This window comes from Balaenoptera borealis (genome assembly GCF_965194805.1).
Source record: "Balaenoptera borealis genome assembly, chromosome: 16".
In the NCBI taxonomy this organism is placed as follows: Eukaryota; Metazoa; Chordata; class Mammalia; order Artiodactyla; family Balaenopteridae; genus Balaenoptera; species Balaenoptera borealis.
In genome coordinates this window covers 6,506,527-6,530,070 of record NC_138872.1, presented here as the reverse complement: position 1 = coordinate 6,530,070, position 23,544 = coordinate 6,506,527, and the positions used below count along the sequence as shown (strand labels likewise).

The following is a 23,544-nucleotide window of genomic DNA, read 5'->3' as shown; positions in this document are numbered from 1 at the left end:
TGCCGTGCGTTCATAAGTAGGAACTTCACCCTATAAAGCAGAAGACTTTTTTTTTTTTTCCTTTTGTGGTTTCTTGTAGCAAATGTGTGACAATTTATACTTACAGACATCACACATTGAGGAGTGAGTGTGGCCTGGATTTCTGGTCTCCCTTCCTTCACCTCTTTTCTTCTCCTCCTTTCCAGAAAGTTTGCCTGCTGGGAGAATCATTCTGACAATTTCCTGTGCTGTCAGCTCCATAGAATTCAGTTTCTGAGAACCAGCCAGAGGCATGCAGTGACATTGCGTAACCACCTCTGAAGTCAGAGATATCAGCCGTGGAGCTCAAAGGAGCCGTTTCACACCAGCAACATGAAAGGAGCTAGCATCACGGACGGGGCGCCCAAGGTGAGTGGCGGGGCTGTCTGCAGGGGCAGGAGATGGAGCTGCCTGTTTGGGTTAAGGGCAGCGGCCGATTTCAGGGCTGAGTTTCTGATGAAGTCAAAGATGAATACCACTAACATCTAAGTTTGAGAGGAGAAAGTTTCACGTGAGTTTTAAGTATAGAAACTATATGTGCCGTAAAGCTCCTGACCAGTCTGACTCAGAGATGGTTGCAAATTACTTTCTAGCAAAACCTAGTTTACGCGGTTGATAACACAGCCCATCCCTTTGTGTCCATTCACCTTCTAACAAACTTCTGAGCGAGACATGGGTCTCTGCCCCAGCCCTGAGTCCTCAGTGGGCCTTCCTCGTGCTGTTTTCACGTTACCTTCTGTACTGACTTGCATGAGTGGAGCTCAAGTCTGTGACAGGAATCAAAAAGGATTTGCTGTTTAGAATGTTGAAATGGCTGCTAAAAGAAAACTGCTTGGACACAAGGAAAAGTGAAGGTCAGGGTTATTTTGCTACATCTTTTTAAAATTTTAAGTAGAACAGGAAAAAAAATGAAACAATTATGAAATGGGGAGCTTGCTTATATGATTAAATATGTTATTTATTATTATAATAATAACAATAGGTGTCACTGGTGGAATGTACAGCTGAACAACCCATGACAGTCTCTCTTATGTAGATTGCTACCCTAGAATTTTGTACCCGACTATTTTCTTTGAAAAATTTTAAACCTTTGGGAAAATAGAAAAAAAAAATTCATCAACCTGTGCATATCCTTTACCTAGATTCACCGATTCCTGGCACTTTGTCACATTTGTGTGCATCTATTTGTATATATTTAGACACAGGCTACATTCACATTTTCCAAAAATCCAAAAACATCCTTTCTAGCTTTTTTGGCTGTTATTATTTCTTTGCATGTTTATTTGTTTTTTTTTCCCAACCCAGGACTCATTCCAGGATCACACATTTTGTTTGTTAGGTCTCTGTCATCCTTAATCTAGAACAGTCCACTACTTTTTTATTTCTTTCATAACACTGACATTCTCTACGAATATCCAGATTTTTTTATGATTTATACTTTTTTTTTAATGGGTCACTTATTCTGCCCAATTTCTATAGCACTTTACAATGTGTAATTGTAACATGTATATGTGTAATTAACATGTATATATACATATAACATATATTTGATAGTCCCAGCATCCCCATGAATTTCTATTATCGATATTATACAGATAATAACAGATGACCCTTACTGACTGTCCATCTGTCAGGCCTGGTGCTGAGTGCTCTTCTTGCTTTTTCTCATTACATCCTCTTGACATCTCCATAAGGTAGACGTGTTACTCTTATCCCCATTTGACAGATGAGGAAAGTAGGGTTCATTGACTTGCCAAGGTCATTTGCTAGTAAGTGGAATGCCAGGAACCAAACCCAGACAGACTGACGCAGACCCAGACTTGACCAGCTCACTATATGCTGACCCTTAGGCCAGAGGTCCGCAGTCTTTTTTTCATAAAGAGCCAGCTAGTATTTTATGCTCTGTGGTCCACCTCTGATCTCTGGTGCATAGTCTTGTTTTTATTTTTTATTTCTGGCCACACCTCAGGTTTCGGGATCTTAGTTCCTGGACCAGGGATCAAACCTGTGCCCCCTGCTGTGGAAGATCAAAGTCCTAACCACTGGACTGCCAGGGAAGTCCCTCTGGTGCATATTCTTTTTTGTTTTTACAACCCTTTAAAAATATGAAATCATTCTTAACTCTTGGACTGGTCATGTGGATTTGGCCCACAGGCCCTAGTTTGCCGACCCAAGTCTTAGATGAATGATGTCTCAGCTCGTACGGATGTCCCCCCTACCCAGTAACAGCAGCACCAGGGCAAGAACCCAAATCTTCCATTCCTAGCCCAGAGGCAACCTCAGTTCATTCTTTCTTGGGTATCCCTACAGAACTGCCAATGCACATATAAGATAATGATTTTTTTTTTAAAGGTTTTTCAAGAACAGGAGCAGTAACTGAACAACTGTTGAGCTTCTTGTCTTTTACAGTGAACAGTACATATTAGAGCTCCATCTGTTTTAGCACCACTGACCTACCTCAGTATTTTCAATGCCTACGTTGTCATTTAGGTGCTTTTGATTAAATGGTAACACAGTGCTTGAAGGAGTCATACCATGTGAGTGGTTCTCAGCATTGGTGCATCTGACTTTAAAGCAACCCTGACTTTCACTTAGGGGCACCCAGACTCCTTTCATGCCCTGAGGTCAGCCTGTGTACGTCAGGTGGTGAACTGTGCCTGCCCTTTCAGGCTGTTCCCCAGTGTTGCTGCTTGACAAACAACCAAGAGTTCCTCGTCAGTAGAATTTCACCTTTGTGCACAGCAGATTTTGTGTAATTGTCTGACTTTTATTAGGTTTCCGCAAACTGTCTTATAAAATGAAGAGAAAACTGAAAAATAAACATGATGATATTAGAACTAGGAAACGCTGGTCTCAAAGAGTGTAATTGCAAAAGGTAGAGACCGTTGTGTGTTGCCAAGGTGGTAAATCCAACATCTCATTGGACTGTAGCTGATTGACTCCATGTTCAACCCCATTCATGAGATGCTGCAAGACAAGGTGAATAACTGGTTTTACTATATGTAAGTCCTTGCTTTGGATTTTTGGTTGTTTCAAAAGTGCCTTATTTATGAAAACAGAGTCTGCCTGTATTTTAGTGATTCGGTCCTGTTTGTTGCACATTGTGTTTACTTCTGAGCGTATGTGTCTCTGTGTGCGTGCACATGTCCACACCATTAGAGGTGATGCTGAAAATAGCATCTTTGTGTACAGGCATCTTTGTCTCCCTGGAGTGAATGGCCAGGAATTGAAAGAGGAATCCTGGGTCAAATAAGCATGGTATTTGTTTTCCATCACTTTCTGAGAACTTCTAAAATTTGAAAACTTAGTGTCCATAGTATTTTCTCTACAATCTATATTTTCTGTCTTTTCTAAATAGAGCCATAGGCTGTTTGCTCACTTGGTTTTCTGAAGGGAGTTTTCAAACCAAGTGTCTTTGTCATGTTACTGAAGGGTGGATGTTCCAGAGAACTGATCAAAGTAATATTTATGTTTTAAGAACGTTTAAATGTCCTGAAATGTTCTCAACATTTCAGACTCAACTTCAGTTAAAAAGCAAATATCCTGTGGTCCTCTTCCATCTCAACTGTGAGTGGGATGGTTCTAGATTCACTCAAGGAGGGTCTAGGTAGAGACTTAGAATAAAAAAAAAAAAAATCACCAACACTCCCAGGGTCAGTTTAGACCCTGACAGGCTGCAGTGGCATCGGATGAATCTGCCGCTAGCCAAGACTCTTCTGCTCTGGTGCTGCTGGGCAAGAATGCTTGGTGAGGCTTCGTTTGTGAGTGAGGAACAATTTCAGGCTCTCCTTGTACCTTCAGAAGCTCTCAGATGGTAAGCAAGACATTTAAACTCAGCCTTTGTCGAAGAAGGGCAAGTGCGATCACGGCAGGGAACTCACCATCACCCACCAGGCCCTGCCGCGTCCCACTCCCACCAGCTCCCACCACCTCAGTTCCTTCCCCTTCTCCCCTGCTGTTCCCGACCTGCGAATGCTCCTCTCTCCCTGTGGCTTGACCACTGGGTCCTCCTCTCAAGCATCTCCCCATCCAGAGGCCTCTCTGGACCACCCTATCTAAACCACCTCCCTTTCCACACCCATCCCATCATTCTCATCCTCCATCTCAGCCTCACTTATCAAGATTGGAAATTGTCTTGCCTTTGTTTCGCCCTCTGGAAAGTCGGCTCCATGAGGGACAGATCTGGCCTTTCTTATTCAGTGCTGCATCTTTAGTGCCTACAGCAATGCCTGCACATAGTAGGTGTTCAAGAAACACTTTGGTCGGTGTGCGTGTGTGAATGAATGGGAGGTTACCGGGAGTGCAGATAGAGCCCTTGCAACATGGCCACGAGGACAGGAATGGTACTTCCTGCTTACCAGATGTCTGGGAACAGAGGTCACCCCTGACTCTCAGCTCTTCTAACCCCTACCTGGCCCCATCCTGACCCGCCTCTCAACCTAGATGCTTGAGAATTACCCCCCTCCTTCTCCCATGGTCAGATGTTGCCTTAGATCTGAGCCTGTGCAATTGAAGTCACGGCCACAAGGACCTGTGGTCTCCCTCTGACCTCATCCAAAAGCCTCATCCCTTCACCTGCCTCCCAGAGCAAAACAAGTAGCCACAGCACGCAGCGTGAAAACACAACTCATGGTCCACTGTTTAGCCTCTAACCCAAGACAGAGTCATTGAGCTCTGGGGGTTTGGGCGATCAACACAGAGCCGACATGCCTGTGGGATCAGACAGTCGGTAAATGAGTAAATGGACACAGTGATCTCGGGTGCTGACAACTGCCCTAAAGCAAAGAAAACAGGGCTTCCCGGTGGCACAGTGGTTAAGAATCCGCCTGCCAATGCAGGGGACATGGGTTCGATCCCTGGTCCGGGAAGATCCCACATGCCGCGGAGCAACTAAGCCCATGCTCCACAACTACTGAGCCTGCGCTCTAGAGCCCGTGAGCCACAACTACTGAGCCCATGTGCCACAACTACTGAAGCCTGTGTGCCTAGAGCCCGTGCTCTGCAACAAGAGAATCCACAGCAATGGGAAAAGCCCGTGCACTGCAACAAAGAGTAGCCCCCGCTCGCCGCAACTAGAGAAAGCCCGCGTGCAGCAACAAAGACCCAACGCTGCCAAAAATAAATAAATAAATAAATAAATTTATTTTTTAAAAAATTAGTATAAAAATAAAAAAAAAAAAAAAGAAAACAGAGTGACCTGATAGAGGTGATCCACAGCAAGGGCCTCTCTGGAAACCAGAATGATGGGAAAAGCTTTCCAGGCAGAGGGAACAGCAAATGCAAGGGCAGGAATGAATTCAGCAGAGCAGAGCATCCATGAAAACGCCAGTGTTGTCAGAGCAGAGTTAACAAGGGGAGAAAGTGTCAGAAACAAGATTTGAGGGGTAAGCAGGGTCTGTTCACATAGGGCCTCGTCGACGCTGTAAGAACCTTGACGTGCATTCTAACTGCAGAATGCGCTCTAACTGCATTCAGACTGCTACTTTACACAAGCCACTGGCCTGTGTAAAGTAGGAGATAACACGGGCTGATTTACGTCTTTTAAGACATCTTAAGGCTGCTGTGCACACGCAGACAGTCAGTAGGAAAGAGCAGAAGCGGGGAGGTGAGTCAGGAGACAGGGCCAGGGCTTCGTTTTCCATTTTGGATGGTACCGTGCTGTTCTCAACGCACATGGAGAAGAACCGTTTGCTCTGTCTTTTGAAAAAAATAAAACGTTTGGTGTTTGAGAGTGTCAGGAGATGTGAGCAGAAAGAAGAGTAAATAAAGGTATAAATAGCTTTTATTGAGCTACATGTGCTATATGCTTTATTTTTTTAAGAAACGGATGTTTATTTTCCACCAACTTTATTTCCATTTTCTCTCATTCATTCCACAAATATATTGAGCCAGACGCTGCTCTAAATGCCACAGAAGACAAAAGTCTAGTCCCTTTTCTCAATATTTAATAAACTGTCATTAGCGTTAAAAATCCATTACATTCTATTATTCTTTCCCCTGTTCGATAACCTTTATTCTCTTTTTTTTTTATAAATTTATTTTATTTTTATTTATTTATTTTTGGCTGTGTTGGGTCTTCATTGCTGCATGCGGGTTTTCTCTAGTTGCAGCGAGCAGGGGCTACTCTTCGTTGCGGTGCGCAGGCTTCTCATTGCGGTGGCTTCTCTTGTTGCAGAGCACGGACTCTAGGCGCACGGGCTCAGTAGTTGTGGCTCGTGGGCTCTAGAGCGTAGGCTCAGTAGTTGTGGCGCACAGACTCAGTTGCTCCGCGGCATGTGGGATCTTCCCGGACCAGGGTTCGAACCGGTGTCCCCTGCATTGGCAGGTGGATTCTTAACCACTGTGCCACCAGGGAAGTCCATAACCTTTATTCTCTTAACATTGTATTTGCTATAGAGCTCACTTTGGGGGTGGGGAGGGAAAAAGGCCAGACAAAACACCAACTGCTTATACTACAAGTTAAAAAAGTTGCCAGGAGACTTTTCAAAGGAGAGTGGCCTGCATGATAATGAAATGAGGAAGCAACCGTAGAAACGTGTGTGGTCATATTGGAACCGTGATGACTCAGGGGGGAAATGACAAGAGCCTGGAGGGGAAATGACTTCAAAGGAGGAAGGTGGGAGGCTGGTAACAAAGAAAAAAAAAGATACCACTACAAGTGATATTCGAAGACTCCGACATGAGTTGCAAAAAGGGGGAATAAGTATTTTAGGAACCATTTCCAAACGTATTGCCCATAAACCATGTGTTTGTTGGAATGGAAGAGGGCTCCTGTATGCACATGGCGAGGACAGAGATAGGAACAAGAAGGCAGGGTGCACGTCTGCGCCTGGGGCGGCCTCTCCTGGCACTTTGCGGGAAGGCTTTGCCAGCTCTTAAAACTCCTCTAGGAAATGTTATTCCTGGTCAAGTCTGGGCTCTGCATCGGCCCACTCACTCCAGGGTGAATCGATTGTTCTTTTTCTTTAAACCCGTTGCTTCTCCTTAGAATCAAGAGCAGTTTTGTTTGTTACACATTTGTTACAGGCAGCTTGTCTTTTGGGGCTTGGAGGGGGTGAGAATTGGGGTAAGAAAGCAGTAGGGTGCCTCTCCCTTGGAGACGCTTGCCATCTGGTTAACAAAAAGTAAAAAGTGCCTGTGGAATGTTCTCTTGGGTTCACAATTTTAACTCAGAGGAGGCTGAAAGGGCACGAGAGTCAATCACTAACAGCGAGAACGTCAAGTTGCTTCTGTCCTACAGGGATGTTTCCCAACATGGAGGGGATCAACAGCCCTGGGGAAATCAACAGGGACAGTTACAGAGCACACTCTCTATAACCTTCCTTGTGGTATCTCGTGTAAGGCTAGCGATGGGTTTATCTGTGGCTCATTATTGACAACAAAATGAATAAACCCAGTGAACTGGAATAAATGCCCACCAACAGACTGAGAGAAGAACTTAAACAACAGGTGGCTCGTTGCTTTCCTAACACCCCTAAAAGTGACCCTGGCAAATGGAGAATTCGGTGAACAAGTATGAACTTTCACTCATTTCTCTGTGATCCATTAAACAGCTTGGACCAGTTTTGAATTCTTCCTGATCAATCAAATGGAAAATAATCACACCCTGCAGGGACTTTGACCTCATTCATACAAGATGATTTTAGGTGTGGTACACAGGTAGAACATTTTCTAATGTTAGCTCTGTATTTTAATGTGCATTGGAGAAAACTAAAACTAGCTCAACAAACTTGTAATTTCATAGGTCATATTGCTTTGGGAGACTTTTGTTTTTAAATTGGCTTAATTTAATATTTTCCTTGAAGTTAGAAATGTACAGACAGCACATGGATATGACAGGAAGCATGCAGTTAATAGACACACGAAGTTTAAGAAACACAGTCTTACACAAAGCTTTCACCTAATTGGCGGTGGTATAATTGCTTAAGACCAATCAAAGGACACGAAACACCTTCTTTCGTCTCCATGCCTTTGGTCCCCTTTACGCTTCAAAACAAGAAAAAGGGAAGGAAGGAAAAGATGAGAAAGGAAAAGATCCCACCTGTCATTTTCTTTAATCCCTCTGATGGCTTTCATGAAGTAGGAGATAAGAGCAAGACAAGAAACCATGCAAAATGCAGGGGGTTGCAGCTGGTTGGGGACCCTACACTTTCAGATGAGGATACTGAGGCCCAGGAAAATTCTCAGCTACTTGCCCTCCTCCCTCCATGTGTTTCTCACAGGAGAGGGCTGAATTCTCAACCACTTACCTTGGCCCAAAATTGCTCTCAACTCCTCTTTTCCCCAAAGCAAATATCTTAAACAAGAATCCAGAGACTTGTCTAGCAAGGAGTGAACTTGGAGGTGGGGAGGGGGTTTGGGGGATGGATGAATAAATATGCTGGATCTCTAGGGCACTACAAGCTACAGAAACAGTTTGGTATAACATGGACCTGTCTTGGGCCACACCCAAAAATATCAATTACTTAGAAGACCTGGGAGATCTTTATTGTTGCATCATTTCAACCCTGAGCTTAGACTAACAGAACCTTGTTCACCTTCCTCCCCCCAGCACATGTTGTCAGACATACAGTAGGTGCTTAATAAATAACTGCCAAATCAGTGAAGCACGAAAAGTGCATTTTAGCAAGAGTCCCATGAATAGGGGAAGTATATTCAAACAATATACCTTCCAGTAGGACCCAAACCTATTGGAAACCACAGTATTCAGGCATCAGGGAAGAAAATGTTTCATTTCCACTGGGTGGCTTTGGAATTTTTTTCTGACCACAGCCTCTTCCTCAAAGTCTCATTAGTCGGCAGTGCCTTCTGCGGCTACCCAAGTCCCCGTGGCGAGAGGCCTTTTCATCTGAACCATTAGGAAGAATTCAAAGCTGGAAGGATCAGGGTTCAACGTTATCATGGAGAAATCAGTTAAGGTTTGTGCGTGTTCACAGACTAAGCCATGGTCAGGATCATTTTAGAGGTGTTGGGAAAACAAGGAATCCTTCTTTTATTGAAGTTTTTCTTTTTCTCTTATATCCCTTCTCATTTCCAAGTTCACCAGGTTTATTCCCTTCTTAGTCCCCAGTGCCCACAGCTAAGCCGGAGACAATGGCTATTTGCATCCAGATGGGTGGAAGGGAACCGATGTGTTAGATGTGTTATGTAACCGGCCCCAACCTTTCCCACCCATGGCTGTTGGTTTCAGCCCAGATCTCCCACCCCACCCCCGGTAGGGACAGTTGCAGAAAGAGCAGTACTCAGGCACAAGTGTTCTAGACCCCAAACCTCACAGCATGCCAGCACCAACTACTACAGAAGGAGTTCCCTTCTGAAGTGATTTCTGCCAGTGTTTTCCAGGGTATGGACTAATCACCTTTAAAAATAATTTCTTTAAAGGATCAAGACGAAGGTGAATGTGAGTATCTGAGTTTCTCTCTTCTGGAATCCATTTCCTGCAAGAGTTCAATTGCTTAGGGCTCAGAGTGAACTGTGTAAATGCATCCATTACTTGTTATTCTGCATTTTTTCCACTAAGTTAAGGAAGTAGGTAATGATGTTTCCCAAGCAACTATCCCATCAGTGGAAATTATCAAAAGTTGTTGCATGTCCCACGTTTTGAAGCAAAAAAGGGAGAAATCGAGTTTTGTTTAGAAAGCTCTATTCTACTCAGTTAAGTTTTTTTTTTTTAAGCTTAAAGGTAACTCTAAATATAAAAGTAATCTGGAAAAGGGCATTTCAGTATCTCAGTTAAATGACTTCAGATCACTTTCTACACATTCTGGAGCCTTTTAGTCCAGAACTTTTCAACTTTTTCAAAAGCGGAGCTGAAGCTAAAACTCAGTTATTTTCTAGCCTATCTGGCAAATTAATATTAACCAAAAGAAAGACAGCAGTTTTCCCTCAGCCTCTCTCATTTAACTGCTTTGCTAAGTTTTTAAAAAAAGATAGCTCCAAGAGAAGCAACTCTTCTTTATGCTGTGGGATGATGCAAGAAATTACTTAGCTGTCACCTCATTTAAAAAAAAATTCTAAGTATTTCTGAAAATGAAATGCAGATCATTGCAGCCGAGCTGTGTCAAGCTCTACAGCACCATGTTAGGCATGACACATTAAAAGGAAATAATTTAATATAGTTGCAAATCGCAAGGCAAGTTCTGGTTGTGAAATATACCATTTTGCTATGTTAAGTGACTCTCAGTTCCCTGTAACTTGTGGAATTTTACTTTTCAATGTAAATGTGGCAATGGAAAGCTACTGAAATTCATGAAAGGAAAGAAAAGTTAACTTAGAGAAGAGAAAGAGGAGGAGGCCTGATGGCCTGGTGGCCCATCTCAGCTGCAGACCTCATGATACAACTCCATGTGGAAGGAAAGCAGCAAATGGTTATGCCAACGCCTTCCCCAGTGTTAGGCGAGTGCAAGGCACAGCTACGGTGTCCTGTGGCTGCTGGTCCTAATTTCTGGTCTTGGGGACAGTCCCCTCATGGGGGGCCCTCCCACCTGGCCCAGGTGTTTGTGCCCAGGACCATGTCATTCTGCAGCTGACCACCGGGGAGGGGGCGTAGTGGTGGCAAAGGCACCCAGCCTCCCCCGTTTACCTGGAGACTTATTCAATGCCTCTCTAACTTTGCCTGGGCCAGGCGAGAAAAACCCTTAAAGCTTCGCCCCGCCTAAACTTGTGTGATTCTTAACACACCTGCGGTTAGACCCTGTTGCATTTAAGTGGTAGGTTTTTGTTGCCTTCTCTGGGTGTCTTCTGTGGCCCTACTCTCAAGGAGCTGGGGAGAAAGAAACACTCACAAAATCAGCTGGTTCTCAACAACTGTCCAAGCACTTCTCAGCATTTTTCATGCTGTAAAGGGCCCTCTGATGGATGGGCAATGAGAGTTCCATCGATGGTGTGAGTTATCCCGGAAGTACACAGAGGGTTTCCCCAGATGCCAGATGCTTTTGTGTGGCAAAATGCTTTTGGCTGAGATGAAGACTGACTGGGTCAAGGTTCCCGTCTATCAAATCTGGGAGTAGAACAAGCTTAAGTGATCGTGGCAAGCAGGAGTTCAGGTTCACCAATGCAGAAGCAATTCTCTTCCAACAGAATAGAATCTTCTTTAAACACTAGATTTTTATATTGAAAAAGCAAAACATGTACATATGGCTTTAAAAATTCAAACTGTACCAATGAACATGGACTGAAAGCATGTTTTCTTTTAATCCCAGAGCTCTATAGTTTCCTGGTCTCTGGTTCAGCTAGCCAGAGGGGGGAGCCCCGATGACTTAAGTCATCTTCCAGAAAGATGCTGTACTCATAAAAGCATACATGGGGACATACTGTCTGCACAGTTTCTCATCTTGCTTTTTAAAATATTAATCCTTGGGAATTCCCTGGTGGTCCAGTGGTTAGGACTCTACACTTTCACTGTCCAGGGCCCAGGTTCAATCCCTGGTCGGGGAACTAAGATCCCACAAGCCACGTGATGTGGCCAAAAAAAAAAAAAAAAATTAATACTCTATTTTAGAGAATGTTCCATTTCGGCTCATTTAAACTCTACCTCATTCTTTCTAATGGCTGTATAGTATTCCATTATACAAATGTGTCATTATTTGCCAGTAATTACATTGAAGCCATTTCCCAAATTCTTAATGGGGAATCTAATTCTGATCCTCTAACCATACAACTTACCCAACTGAGTTAAAAATGTTTTTATCAGCTTACCATGCCTCTCTCCAGAGGCACGCTCTGTCATTTGCTCATCCATCGAAATGCACATGCCATCTCATGAAGGATAGCATACCAAGCACGATGATTTGTAGGCTAAAAGGGCAGACGCCAGGGTCAGAACTGCCTGTGTGCCGATCTTGGTTCTATTCGTTGCCCTCCAAGCAACCTTAGGCTAACTCACTCACCCTCTCTGTGCCTTAACTTTTCATCTCTTAAATGGGACATTAGTAACAGTCCCTGTTTTATGGGATTGTTACTATCAAGTGAGATAATCAATGCTAATTACTTATCCCAGTGCCTGGAACAGAGTTGAAAAGCTGTGAGCAATCCTTATTAATGAGGCATTGGCTACGTAGTGAACAACAATACAAACGTGACTCAATATGCATCCGAAAGATTAGAGAGGATTTTTTTTCTCTTTGACTAATTATGGGAACTTAATATTAGTTGACACATACAGTGTGTAAGAAGCCTGCGTTGTTATGTGGGGTTTGCAAAGTGGAGAGCCTTCCCAGATAGTCCTTGCTGTGATTCCTTAAACGCCTATTGACCCCTCCCTTATCTCTCCCGAGATTGCCTTGCAGAATGCTGTCACCCATCCGCATCTCTCGTTAAAAAAGTGTCATGTGGATACTTTGTTTCTTCCTCAGGGTTGTCCTCCTTCCTCTGTCTTTCTTCCCTTTTTGGAGAATGTGGGTGGGAAAGGGAAAATGGAGGTGGTGAGGGGATTTTTCTTACGCTCCTGGAAACTTTTCTCTCTCTCCTCTCTCTATTTTGTTTAATGCGCTTTAAAATATGATGGAAAATAAACATTCACGAGCCAACAGATAGCACCATTCTCTCTGCTTTGATCTTTCTAAGCCTATCTATGTATTTATATAATATGAAATACTTCCAAGTACATTGGGGAGACCTTTGTCTTTAAAGATGATCAAAGAGCTTTCTCCGTTCTGCATTTACTCCTGATGTTCTGAGTCTGGGCTCAGCAGCCTCATAAAAGATGTATAAGAGAATATCTCATTGATCTCAAAGAAAAAGTTCCTACATCCAGGGAAAACCTTCATGAACTTCAGGGGTTCACATTTCCCATACATCACAGGATTTGAAATATTTACAGTGCATGCATTTAAAAAAAATTGTGGCTTATGTATAACTGTTCTCTCTCATGGCCCTCAGAGGGGGAGGATCAATCCTTCCATCACCTTCCCCTAAAACTAACTAAGAATTCTTGGAAGTAAGTCATGGAATCTGTGAGAAGGAAGCTAAAATGCTAAACATGGATGCTTTTCAAAGAAGGATTTTAGTAGAAGAAAAATGCCCGTCTTGTTAATGGGGTTCCATGATGTCGTACAGAGCAGGGACCCAGCAACAGCTTGCTGCTCAGGGTTCCTTCCACATTTATGATCTCTATCTCTTCCTGTCTGGGACACTTATTTATTTACTACTTCCTGCCGTGAGCTGGTGACCCTGTGCTATGATTTACCTTCCCAAGGAAATGAAGATTTTCTGGCTACTTTAATGGAAAACATTCCAGGATCTCTACTCTCCTATCCCCTGGCCACTAACTCTGTAATTTCAAGAATACAAGAGTCTGGGGGTGGGGGAAGCACTTGTGAAGGATAAAGCGAGGAGAAAGCAGGATTGGGTTGTGATGCTGATCTGACCCTTGTGAAGGGAAAGAGGGGAGCAAGCAGGGGAGGGTAGAGAGAACCTCAGACTGTGAGCATTTTGCACATAGTCTTAGATAACATAATGGGGGGGGGTGGTGACAGGGGGCTTCAGAACAGATTGCCCATTAGAGGAGTCCTGCACTGGGCAGAAATGCTCCAGCCCCTGCTTGTTAACTTCCAGTTTGCAAAGGAAACCAGTGTGGGGCCTCTAAGAGCCCAGCAGTGGGCTGGGCTCAGCTGCAGAGTACTTCATTTGGCCCAAGTAGTCATCTTTTGAAATCTGCCTGGGCATGCCGCAGTCTCCACCACTCCCAAACGTCTGACACCTGGCCTGCCTCCCTGACGTATACTGCTTGCCCGGCTCCTACAACCATTTGAGTTTGCCGCTGCTGCCTATAGATGTCATTAACCCAGCTCCTTCTAAGCTTACGTGCATCTAGACTTTAGCAGATTAGAGTAGGAAATTGACTTGGACTCGGGGAGGCTGTGCACTGAATTGGCAATAGCAGGCTTCAGAGTCCAACAGACTCGAGTTTGAATCCCCACTCTACTGGCTGCTGCTGTGTGACCTTAACCTCTCCTAGTCTCGGGCACCGTAAAGCTCTAAAATGAGGCCAACACAGCAAATGAGCCCCCCCACCGCCAACCCCATCCAGCTCGAACACTCTGAGTTTCTGCAGCTTTGTTCTTTCAAGTGAACTGAAAAAAAGTGGAAAATAAAGCAGGAAGGCAAGCCAGGCTCTTGGAGAGCCAGCATGGGGCAGTCACTGGGGAGCTGTGCCCACCCTCCTGGCCCAGAGAGGGGATGACCATCCTGGCAGTGGGAGTGATGCAGAAGCCCAAAAAGAAGCTTCAGCAGGTGGCATTTCTACAGGCTCATCTAATGTGGTTCTGCTTAGAACTGTAGCTGCTGGCTCTTCACATCACTGCAGAAGACAAAGTATGAGAACCAAATCTGTCTCTCTGCATCTTACTTCCCCTGGTCCACAGCGCGCCTCTCTTCCCTTCTCTGGCAGTTACAATCCTGCCCTTCTTCCAAGACTCACCTCAGGGTTGCCCGCAATCCCTCGCCAACTCCTCCTGGCAGCACTGCTAGAGCCAACTGCCACCCTCATCTGAGTCTCAGGCATCTCCCGCCTGGACTGGACCACTGGCTTTGATGAGCCTCTTTGGCTTCACACTGGCTCCGTGGAATCCCCTTTCCACCCAGCAATCAGAGATAAACATCAACCAATATGGAAACCAAGCCCCAGGTTTTTGTTTACTTCTCTCCAGACAACCTGGTCATCTTTCAGTTTCCCCGACTCACAATGCATTTCGCATAGACACACAAATTCACTCCCTCCCTCCCTCACCCACTTCTCTTCCTCTGCCTGGATGATTTGTCCCCCTTTCTTGATCTGACTAACTTCTACTCACTCCCAGATTGCAACTTCCATGGCCCGTTTCTCAAGGGAATGTTCCCTAAGCCCTCATCCATCCCCACTTCCCAACTGCACTCGTAATTCCTCATAAATTTCTGTATCTTCCTTCATTGCACTTAAGAGAAGTAGAAACCCTACGTTTATTTCTGATGTGACTGGAATGTGTCTCCTCTGCTAGGACGTACACCGGCATGAGATCAGGAACTATTTTGTTCACTGCTCTATCTCTAGCAGAGTGCTGGGCATATAATCGACGCTCAATACAATCTTGATGCATGATTGATTGAATGAATGAATGAATGAAGCTAGCTAATTACTCCCACGTCTCATTGCTGATTCAGTATAGATTAGCACATTGCATCTGGCCATTGTGTGAACGTCTCCCCAGAGAGGGAATCTCTTATTTGCCTTCGTTTCCCCAGTCTCCTTTCCCTTCTCCCAACTGTTGTATGAAGATGGGCATTTGGGGGAAATGTCCTTTTTGGAAATTGGTTAAGAAGGTTTCTTCCGTTGTACCTAGAACCTAACTGTCTTTGTGCCCAAAGAGAATAAAAATATAAACATATGCCCTCTTTCATCTCTTAAATATCTACACGAATGTTTCCAAATTATCACCCTGTTAAAAAATAACTTGGGAGTGGCCTCAGTGCAACTGCAGTTGTTATCAGGCTGCTTTGCAGCCCTCGTCAGTCCCTTCCATCTGTTGTCTGTAAAGCGTTTAGCGTAGTGCCGGGGCATGGGTTCACGATGACTGTTTGCTGCAGTTGCTATTTCTTGTTCTCCCCACACTGCCAGCCTGTCCGTAAAAGCCTGGGTTGCCCCGACTGGATTGTTTCTTGAACATGCCTAGAGGGTCATCATCTCCAAGTCCCGTGGATGCATGCGGCGTAGGAGCCCAGCCTCCAGCGTGTGGTCAGGGACATTCTCTTCAGGAGGTGACTCGAGCTGAGATCTGAAAGAGGATGAGTCATTCATGCAGAGATCTGGCAGAAGAGTGTTCAGGGCAGGAGGACTAGCAAGGGCAAAGGTCCTGAGGTGGAAGCAAGCTTAGCGCATCAGAGAAGAGTAAGAAAACGATGCAGCTGGAGGGAAATTAACGGCAGTAGTAGCGGCCCAGGCACTACTGCCCGATCAGGCAGGGCAATCTGGTAGCGAGCTTACGTTTTTGTTCTAAATGGGGTTCTAAGCAACTGGACATTTTTAAACAAGAGACCAAAAGTCTGATTTATGTGTATAAAATACCATTCTATGCAAATCAAAACTACAGTGAGGTATCACTTCACACTGGTCAGAATGGCCATCATCAAAAAGTCTACAATTAATAAATGCTGGAGAGGGTTGGAGAAAAGGGAACCTTCCTACGCTGTTGGTGGGAATGTAGATTGATGTAGTCACTATGGAAAACAGTATGTAGGTTCCTCAAAAAACTAAAAATAGTGCTACCATGTGATCCACCAATCCCACTCCTGGGCATATATCTGGAGAAAACCATACTTTGAAAAGATACAGGCACCACAATACTCACTGCAGCACTATTTACAATAGCCAAGACATGGAAGCACCCTAAATGTCCATTGACAGAGGAATGGATAAAGAAGATGTGGTACATATATATTATACAGTGGATTATTACTCAGAGCCATAAAAAGAATGAAATAATGCCATTTGCAGCAACACGGATGGACCTAGAGATTATCATACCAAGTGAAGTAAGCCAGACAGAGAAAGACAAATATCATACAAAATATCATTCTGGCTGGTGTCTAGAGACTGAACTGTAAGGGGAAGCGTGCAATAACGGATGTGAGGAGAAGTCTTAGAGTTCACGTGACCTCGGACAAGTCATTTGATCTCTCTGACCCTCCATTTCCTCATCTGTAAGATGGGAATAAGAAAACCTACCTCTGAGGCAGTTGAAAATTAAGTGATATAATGGCTTCAGTGCCCCCAACACAAAACAAGTCCCCATTCAATATAGTCCACTGTTACCTACCTTTTCTGGGAGAGGAACTCCCCAAGATTTCTCACATTTTAAAAATTCTTTTATGACACAAATTTTGATAGTCTTTGTTATTAAAACTCTAAGACATTAATTGACTGCAGGAGATGTCTCTGGACCAATTATAATGAAATACTATTCTGAAGGGAATCATGTTATAGCAACATATTTAGGATTTTCCTTCGCTGGGACTTTACATCCTTTAAGATGTTGGCTGCTGCTCTGAAGTCTTCAGGCTGTAAGTGCAAAGTAAACTGTGTCTCCATTTTGGACAGATGTGGGTGCCCGATGGGGTGGGTGATCACACAAGCCCATTGTTCTCTGGACAAGCATCCCCGCCTTTTGCAACAGGCAAAGCCACCAGCTAAGCTGATGTCAATCTGGGCACTTCAAAGCAACTGCCATGTTGAAGCAACTGCTCTGTCTAAAGATACACACTATCTTATTTCTAGACAAGTGCAAGCACGTTTCAGATGATGGGCTTTTTCTTTTCAGACTATGTTAGATGTATTTCATGGGAATTGTGATGATGGGTTGGAGACTGTGTTTTGTTTTCCCATTTCTTCCCAGTGTGAACAGTTAAAGTATCATTTTCATAAAGGAAGGTAAAATCATGACTCTCATGTGAATATAAAATGAACTCATGTCAAAGATTTTATTAAACTGAGTAATTAATGAAGGAACCAGAAAAAAAGTTAAAATCAGGTCAAAGAGCATTTTGGGATCTAGGTATCTGGAGACAATTCAATACAGGAATATTAGGCTAGGATTGCAGGGCTAGACACAAATCTGGTTAAAATCCAACCAACAAGATAATAAACCATTAACATTTCAGGTTATCTTTTCTTACTGAACAGAAGTTACTGGCTTCTTTAACTGGAAAAAAAACCCCACAAAGTAGCAAGTAACTTTACTAAGTCTGGACCTTTCATCAATACCCTTTATAAGATTCTAAACCTCTCTTCCCTCTAAATGCTTCAGCTCTGCTCAGTTCTCCAAAGCTGAGCACCAATATTCATGTGAAACCAGCTGACAGCACATTGAAGGGACAGTACTAGAGTGGGCAGACTAGCCAGGCCTCGAGGTCCATCTTCTGGACATGTCAGGGGTCATTCTTACTGAAAGCCATCAAAGAGAGTGGCCAGAGAGTCAGAGAGCTTCCTTCTTCTTAGACAGAAATAGGAACTCTCACCTTGGTGCTGTGCGTCTCTTTACCTTCCAAAGACTTGAACATAAGGCATCGCATCACTCATCCTTATCCACCCACTTACTCACCAAGTAGCCAGTGAGCACCTACTGTGTGCTGGAATCTGGGGGTACAGTAAGAGCAGGAAAGTGTGGTCCCTGCTCTCCTGGACCTTATGCTCTGCAGGGAGACAGATACCAAATAGATGATCGCCCACTTAATGAATTAAATACAAAGGTCATAAATCCTGATATGGAAAGGTGTTAAGAAAAAAAAAATGGGGAGAACTAGCTTAGTCTGGAGGAATATGGGTAACAGGGCATCATCTTTCAAGGAAAGGACACTTTAAATTAATCTGGAAGGATGAGTGGGATTTCACGGGGAGCAGTGGGGGAAGGTGCTAACTGTTTTGGGTAGAGGGAACAGCTTGTGTGAAGGATTCGAGGACCCCAAAAGGGTGGCGCTCCTGAGTGGCTGGTGAGGAAGTGAGGCCCTGAGGCTGGACAGGAGAGCAGGGGCCTGGAAGGTTTGGCAGAGTTGGGGCTTCATCCGAAGGGCACTGGGGAGCCATCGAAGGGCCGTAGGGTGAGGAATGACACGATCAAAATTTGTGTTCCTGGAAAGTCCAGCACTGGGAACAGTGCTGGTAAACACTCAGTAAACGTTGGCTGAATTCGTGAAGGAACACAGGACTGACCCGAGGGAATGCTTCTCAGGATCTCTGGCTGTTAGCTCTAACTCAACTCTTTGCTTTCCAATTTAATCTCATAAACTCACTCAACCTCAGACAAGTAAGGCTTCATACCATCCCTCTAGCTGAGGATCTGTGGTTCACCATGGATGAAAGAGAAAATCTCCACAGGCAGCAATGACCCTCACTGTACACCAGCCCGTAACTCTTCAGGGCCTTCTTCCTTCTTTGAAAAATGAGTTAACAGTGGAGATGCCCCAGGGAGGTAACGCCCTTCCCAAATTGCAAAAACATTTCAAGTTTTCTTGACAAAGATTTTAAAACGAATGCGCCATCCAACAAAGAGCTAATGCACAGGGTATGTTAGGGTGCAAGGAAATGGGCAGTTTCATTCAAGGGTCAGGGTGGGCAGATGTGGAAATGAGTCAGACCTCGCTGGAGGGCCGTGAGCAGCACAGAAGGGGGAGCCCTAATGATTTCCACCTGCAACTCCCCTCCCACAAATGTGTCTGTGGAAATAACAGGGGGAGTTGCAGATAGTTGGCTATCAAGGTAATCATTTCAGCATTGTTTGTAATCGCTAAAAACTGGAATTAGCTAAAATGTCCCCAAATCAGGAAGTTCGAATATGGGTCATTCATACAATGGAAAACCATTCTGCTATTTAAAAGGATAGTGAAGAAAACTGTTTATAGGCCAAGGAAGATGTTCACAATCTATTTTTAAGTGGGGAAGAGCAGATTATAAAACTGTATGTATCATAGATTCTTATTATGTTTTTTTTAAACATCTTTATTGGAGTATAATTGCTTTACAGTGATGTGTTAGTTGCTGCTGTATAACAAAGTGAATCAGCTATATGTATACATATATCCCCATATCTCTTCCCTCTTGCATCTCCCTCCCACCCTCCCTATCCCACCCCTCTAGCTGGACACAAAGCACCAAGCTGGTCTCGCTGTGCTACGCGGCTGCTTCCCCCTAGCTATCTATTTTACATTCGGTAGTGTATATATGTCCATGCCACTCTCTCACTTTGTCCCAGCTTACCCTTGCCCCTCCCCGTGTCCTTAAATCCATTCTCTATGTCTGCGTCTTTATTCCTGTCCTGCCCCTAGGTTAAAATATAATTGTTACTCTAGGTATGTATGTGAACATGTAGGTTCAAGAAAAGGTCTGGAAAGACACAACCAAAGAAGTAACAGTAGTGACCTATGGTTGGTGGCACTGTAGGTGTTTTTGGTTTTTTCTGTTTTCTTATCATTATTTTGTATTCTTTCGTTTATGAACTTTCATCGCTTTTGTAGCAAGGAAAAAAAGGTTCATGTACAAAAATATGCATGATCTCCTAGGATCTCAGCTGCTGTAGATTTTATGGAGGATTTTCAGTGCCTATTTGCCTGCAAGGAGGATTTGATTCTACTTAGTCTTCTCAGATATACATGCATGTGTTTCCCCAAATCCACAGACCTGATTGTGGGTTTAAGATGGTATTTTTCAGCAGTTGGCCATCCAATTCCATTTTTGTGACAGAAAAAAAAAATATTATTATGCAAAAAAAAAAACGCATCAGTTCTCAACCAATGTAATGGGAGGGTTGGTCGTTTTTGCTTTATTTATAAACTGTATATATTAGGGACTAGTGGGTATAAAAAGTATAATTAACTAAATTTGATTTTTTTAAAAAGGCAGCAGGAAGGATGAATACCAAAATGATGTAAATAGTTACCTCTGAGTGGTGGGATTGTAGGTAATTTTCATTTTCTTCTTTTGGCTTCTCTACATTTCCTAATTTTTCTGTAATGCATTGATATAATAAGGGAAGGAGGCGATTACTTTAAAACCCACAGAAACAAGTTGCATTCATTTGTTTACAGCAGAAAATTCCAGTAAGAAGGGGCTTTACCATTGCTCTCGTTACAACAGGTGGTTTTTCTTTTTTTGGAGGACTGTGTGGCTTACAGAAAGAGCATGGGTCTGAGAATTAGGAGACTGCCCGTGGTTTTTTTTTGTTCTGTTTTGTTTGTTTTTTTAATTAATTTATTTATTTTATTTTTGGCTGTGTTGGGTCTTCGTTTCTGTGCGAGGGCTTTCTCCAGTTGCGGCGAGCGGGGGCCCCTCTTCATCGCGGTGCGCGGGCCTCTCACTGTCGCGGCTTCTCTTGTTGCGGAGCACAGGCTCCAGACGCGCAGGCTCAGTAGTTGTGGCTCACGGGCCCAGTTGCTCCGCGGCATGTGGGATCTTCCCGGACCAGGGCTCTAACCCGTGTGCCCTGCATTGGCAGGCAGATTCTCAACCACTGCGCCACCAGGGAAGCCCGACTGCCCGTGTTTTGATCCTGGCTGTATAGACTAGTCTCTCACCCCCTGCGTCTTTGTTTCATTGCACGTGAATAAATGGACATTGATGGAGCCTCGCCTATGCGCCTGGGTCCGTGCTTGATGCTGGGGAGAGAGCAGCAGATCGAGCGAGATCTGGTCCCAGAAGTCATGGAATTTCCAGGTCCAGTCAGGAGAAAAATAACAACCAGGCAAAGAGCAGTAGAATCATTTTGACACCTTACAGCCAAGTTTTACTGAGCACTTAGCAAATGCCAGGCACTGCTCAATGAGCTTTCTACACTTACCAACCCATTTAATTCTCACAATAACTCCATCAGGTAGATAGTACTATTATTCCCATTTTACAGACAAGGAAACTGAGGCCCAAAGAGAGTAACTAATTTACTCGAGGGCACACAGCTAGGAAGTCACAGAGTCAGGATTTCAACCCAACTCTGTGCTAGGCTGCCCTCTACCATATAACTAGGGGGGTCATAAATTAAATGAGGACCGTGAGAGGGGAGAGACTGGACCTGGTCTCAGGGTGGAAGTAATACTTCCCGGAGGATCTGACCTTTCACCTGAGACCACGCCCCCACACTCCCCAAGGATGGGTGGAAATAAATCAGGCAAACAGCAGGGACAAGGGCCTCTGGGGTCGAGGAGACAAGATAAATGAGCAGCTGTGACTGGGTGCTAAGCGAGCAGTATGGCTGCAGTGGTCACTGGCGATGATAACGACCGTGAATTCTTTCTCCCCCGCCCCCAGATGTTCTTGGCCAGGGCACTTTATGACAACCACCCCGACTGTGCCGACGAGCTGGCTTTCTGCCGGGGAGACATCCTGACCATTCTGGAACAAAATGTGCCGGAAAGCGAGGGCTGGTGGAAGTGTTTGCTTCACGGGAGGCAAGGCCTGGCCCCTGCCAACCGCCTTGAAATCCTCGTGGAGGCCCCCGCCGACAGGCCCTGTCCCCCTTTCCTGAGAGGCCCGGAAGATGCCTCCACCAGCTCCCAGGAGACCTATGAAGTGCCCACCCTGCTCAACCCCTCATCTCCAGGCCCTGTGTACGAGCAGATGAAGAGCTGGGTGGAGGGGCCTCCGCCTCCCACAGTCCAAGTCTATGAAGTCCCTGACCCACCTGCCAGCGCCAGAATCGTCTGTGAAAAGACTCTATGCTTTCCAAAACAGGTAAGCCTGTTTCCAGACAGAAAAAATAGGTCAAGGGGTAGGTAGCACCCAGGGGCTTAACTACCCTTGAATCGTGGGTGTCCATCAGGAGATCAGACGTACAAGATGGGAAGCAGATGGTTGGGGTGAGTGGGTGAGCTTGTGTTTGGCACCCACTTTGGTTGTTATTAACACTCTGGGTACCTTGGCGGTTCCTGGCTCGCCAAGACACCCACACTTTGCAGGAAACTAAATGCTTAGTCAAGCTGTGTGTGAAAGCCTCTCAACATTCATGGTGGTCTTTCTTTATACTCGGAACACTAGGATGGCTAGTGGTAAATGGAGGGGTTGAATTTCCATGGGTCAAAGGCAAGAAATCACTCATCAGATTTAAAATATGTATTCCTTTCAATCCAGAAACTTTACTTTCAGAATTGCTGCAGAAATATACAAGAAGGCAGAAATAGATCTGGATGAGGAGGCCATAGCCACTATAGCATTATTTGTTATAGGGAAAAATCCAAGATGCCTAAATGTGTATTCATGGGGTATTTGTTACATAAATTTTGGCATAACCCTATGATAAGCTACTATGCAGTTGTGAAAAAAAGATGAAGCAGTCCTATAAGGTATTTATAAGTGGGGAGAAAGAACCATTTAAATAAAAACCAACCTAACAAAGAAAAACTCAAAAAAAAAAATTGTGCGTGTATGTGTGCATTGAAATGAATACACACCAACAGCGGTTACCCTTAGGAAGTGGAACTGGTTAAGGAGAAAGTGAAAGAAGGCATTAAGCAGGGACCTTTATTTTATTCACTGCTGTGTCCCCAGCATCTGGGACCATGCCTGGCATGGGGTGGGTACTTGATAAATATTTGATGAACAAAGAGACTAGGAAGTTGATTTGTGCGTTATGTAGAGCATGTGTTACATCTGTAATTTTTTCAAATAACAATTTTTAAAAAACAGCAGAAAAGAAGCGCTCAGTAAATGCAGAATGAAACTTTTTTTTTTAAAAAAAGAAGGAAAGGAATTAAAAGAAGAGAAAAATAATGTACTGTTTTTCCCCAAGCCCTGGCCTTCATGGAGTGTTATGAATGTAGAACAGATTTGCATGGTCTTCAGTCACTGCAGGCATTTCCTGCCATCACACACTTTGCTTTCAGCTCAGATGACACATCCCACCCGGCCCCAGCTCTGCATGGAAGTCCCAACGAGGTCCGTGTCCAGGAAAGGCCACTCCTCCCATGTATGTGCCGGCCCCCACCCCCCAGCCCCCCGAGCAACATCCCACCTACCATGCAGGCCTCCTCCACACTAGCTTCTTCAAACAAACAAGAAGGTGTTGCTTCCTTAAG

The 23,544-nt window shown here is 44.4% G+C and overlaps 1 protein-coding gene across 5 annotated transcripts in view; it reads left to right on the top strand.

Moving 5' to 3' along the window:
• The window catches only part of CASS4 (Cas scaffold protein family member 4), a 63,136-nt gene that overhangs the window by 10,605 nt on the left and 28,987 nt on the right, over nt 1–23,544 (top strand). For 3 of the 5 annotated variants that reach the window (XR_014235435.1, XM_082359296.1, XM_082359294.1), the window contains exons 2-3: nt 186–387; nt 1,988–22,204. Coding sequence is in view for 4 of the 5 variants with exons in the window: in XM_082359296.1 (XP_082215422.1) it covers nt 21,722–22,204 (483 nt within the window). In the remaining variant the exon portion in view is untranslated. The remainder of the gene's footprint in view (nt 1–185; nt 388–1,987; nt 22,205–23,544) is intronic. The other 2 variants (XM_082359295.1, XM_082359297.1) reach the window with 2 other exon arrangements.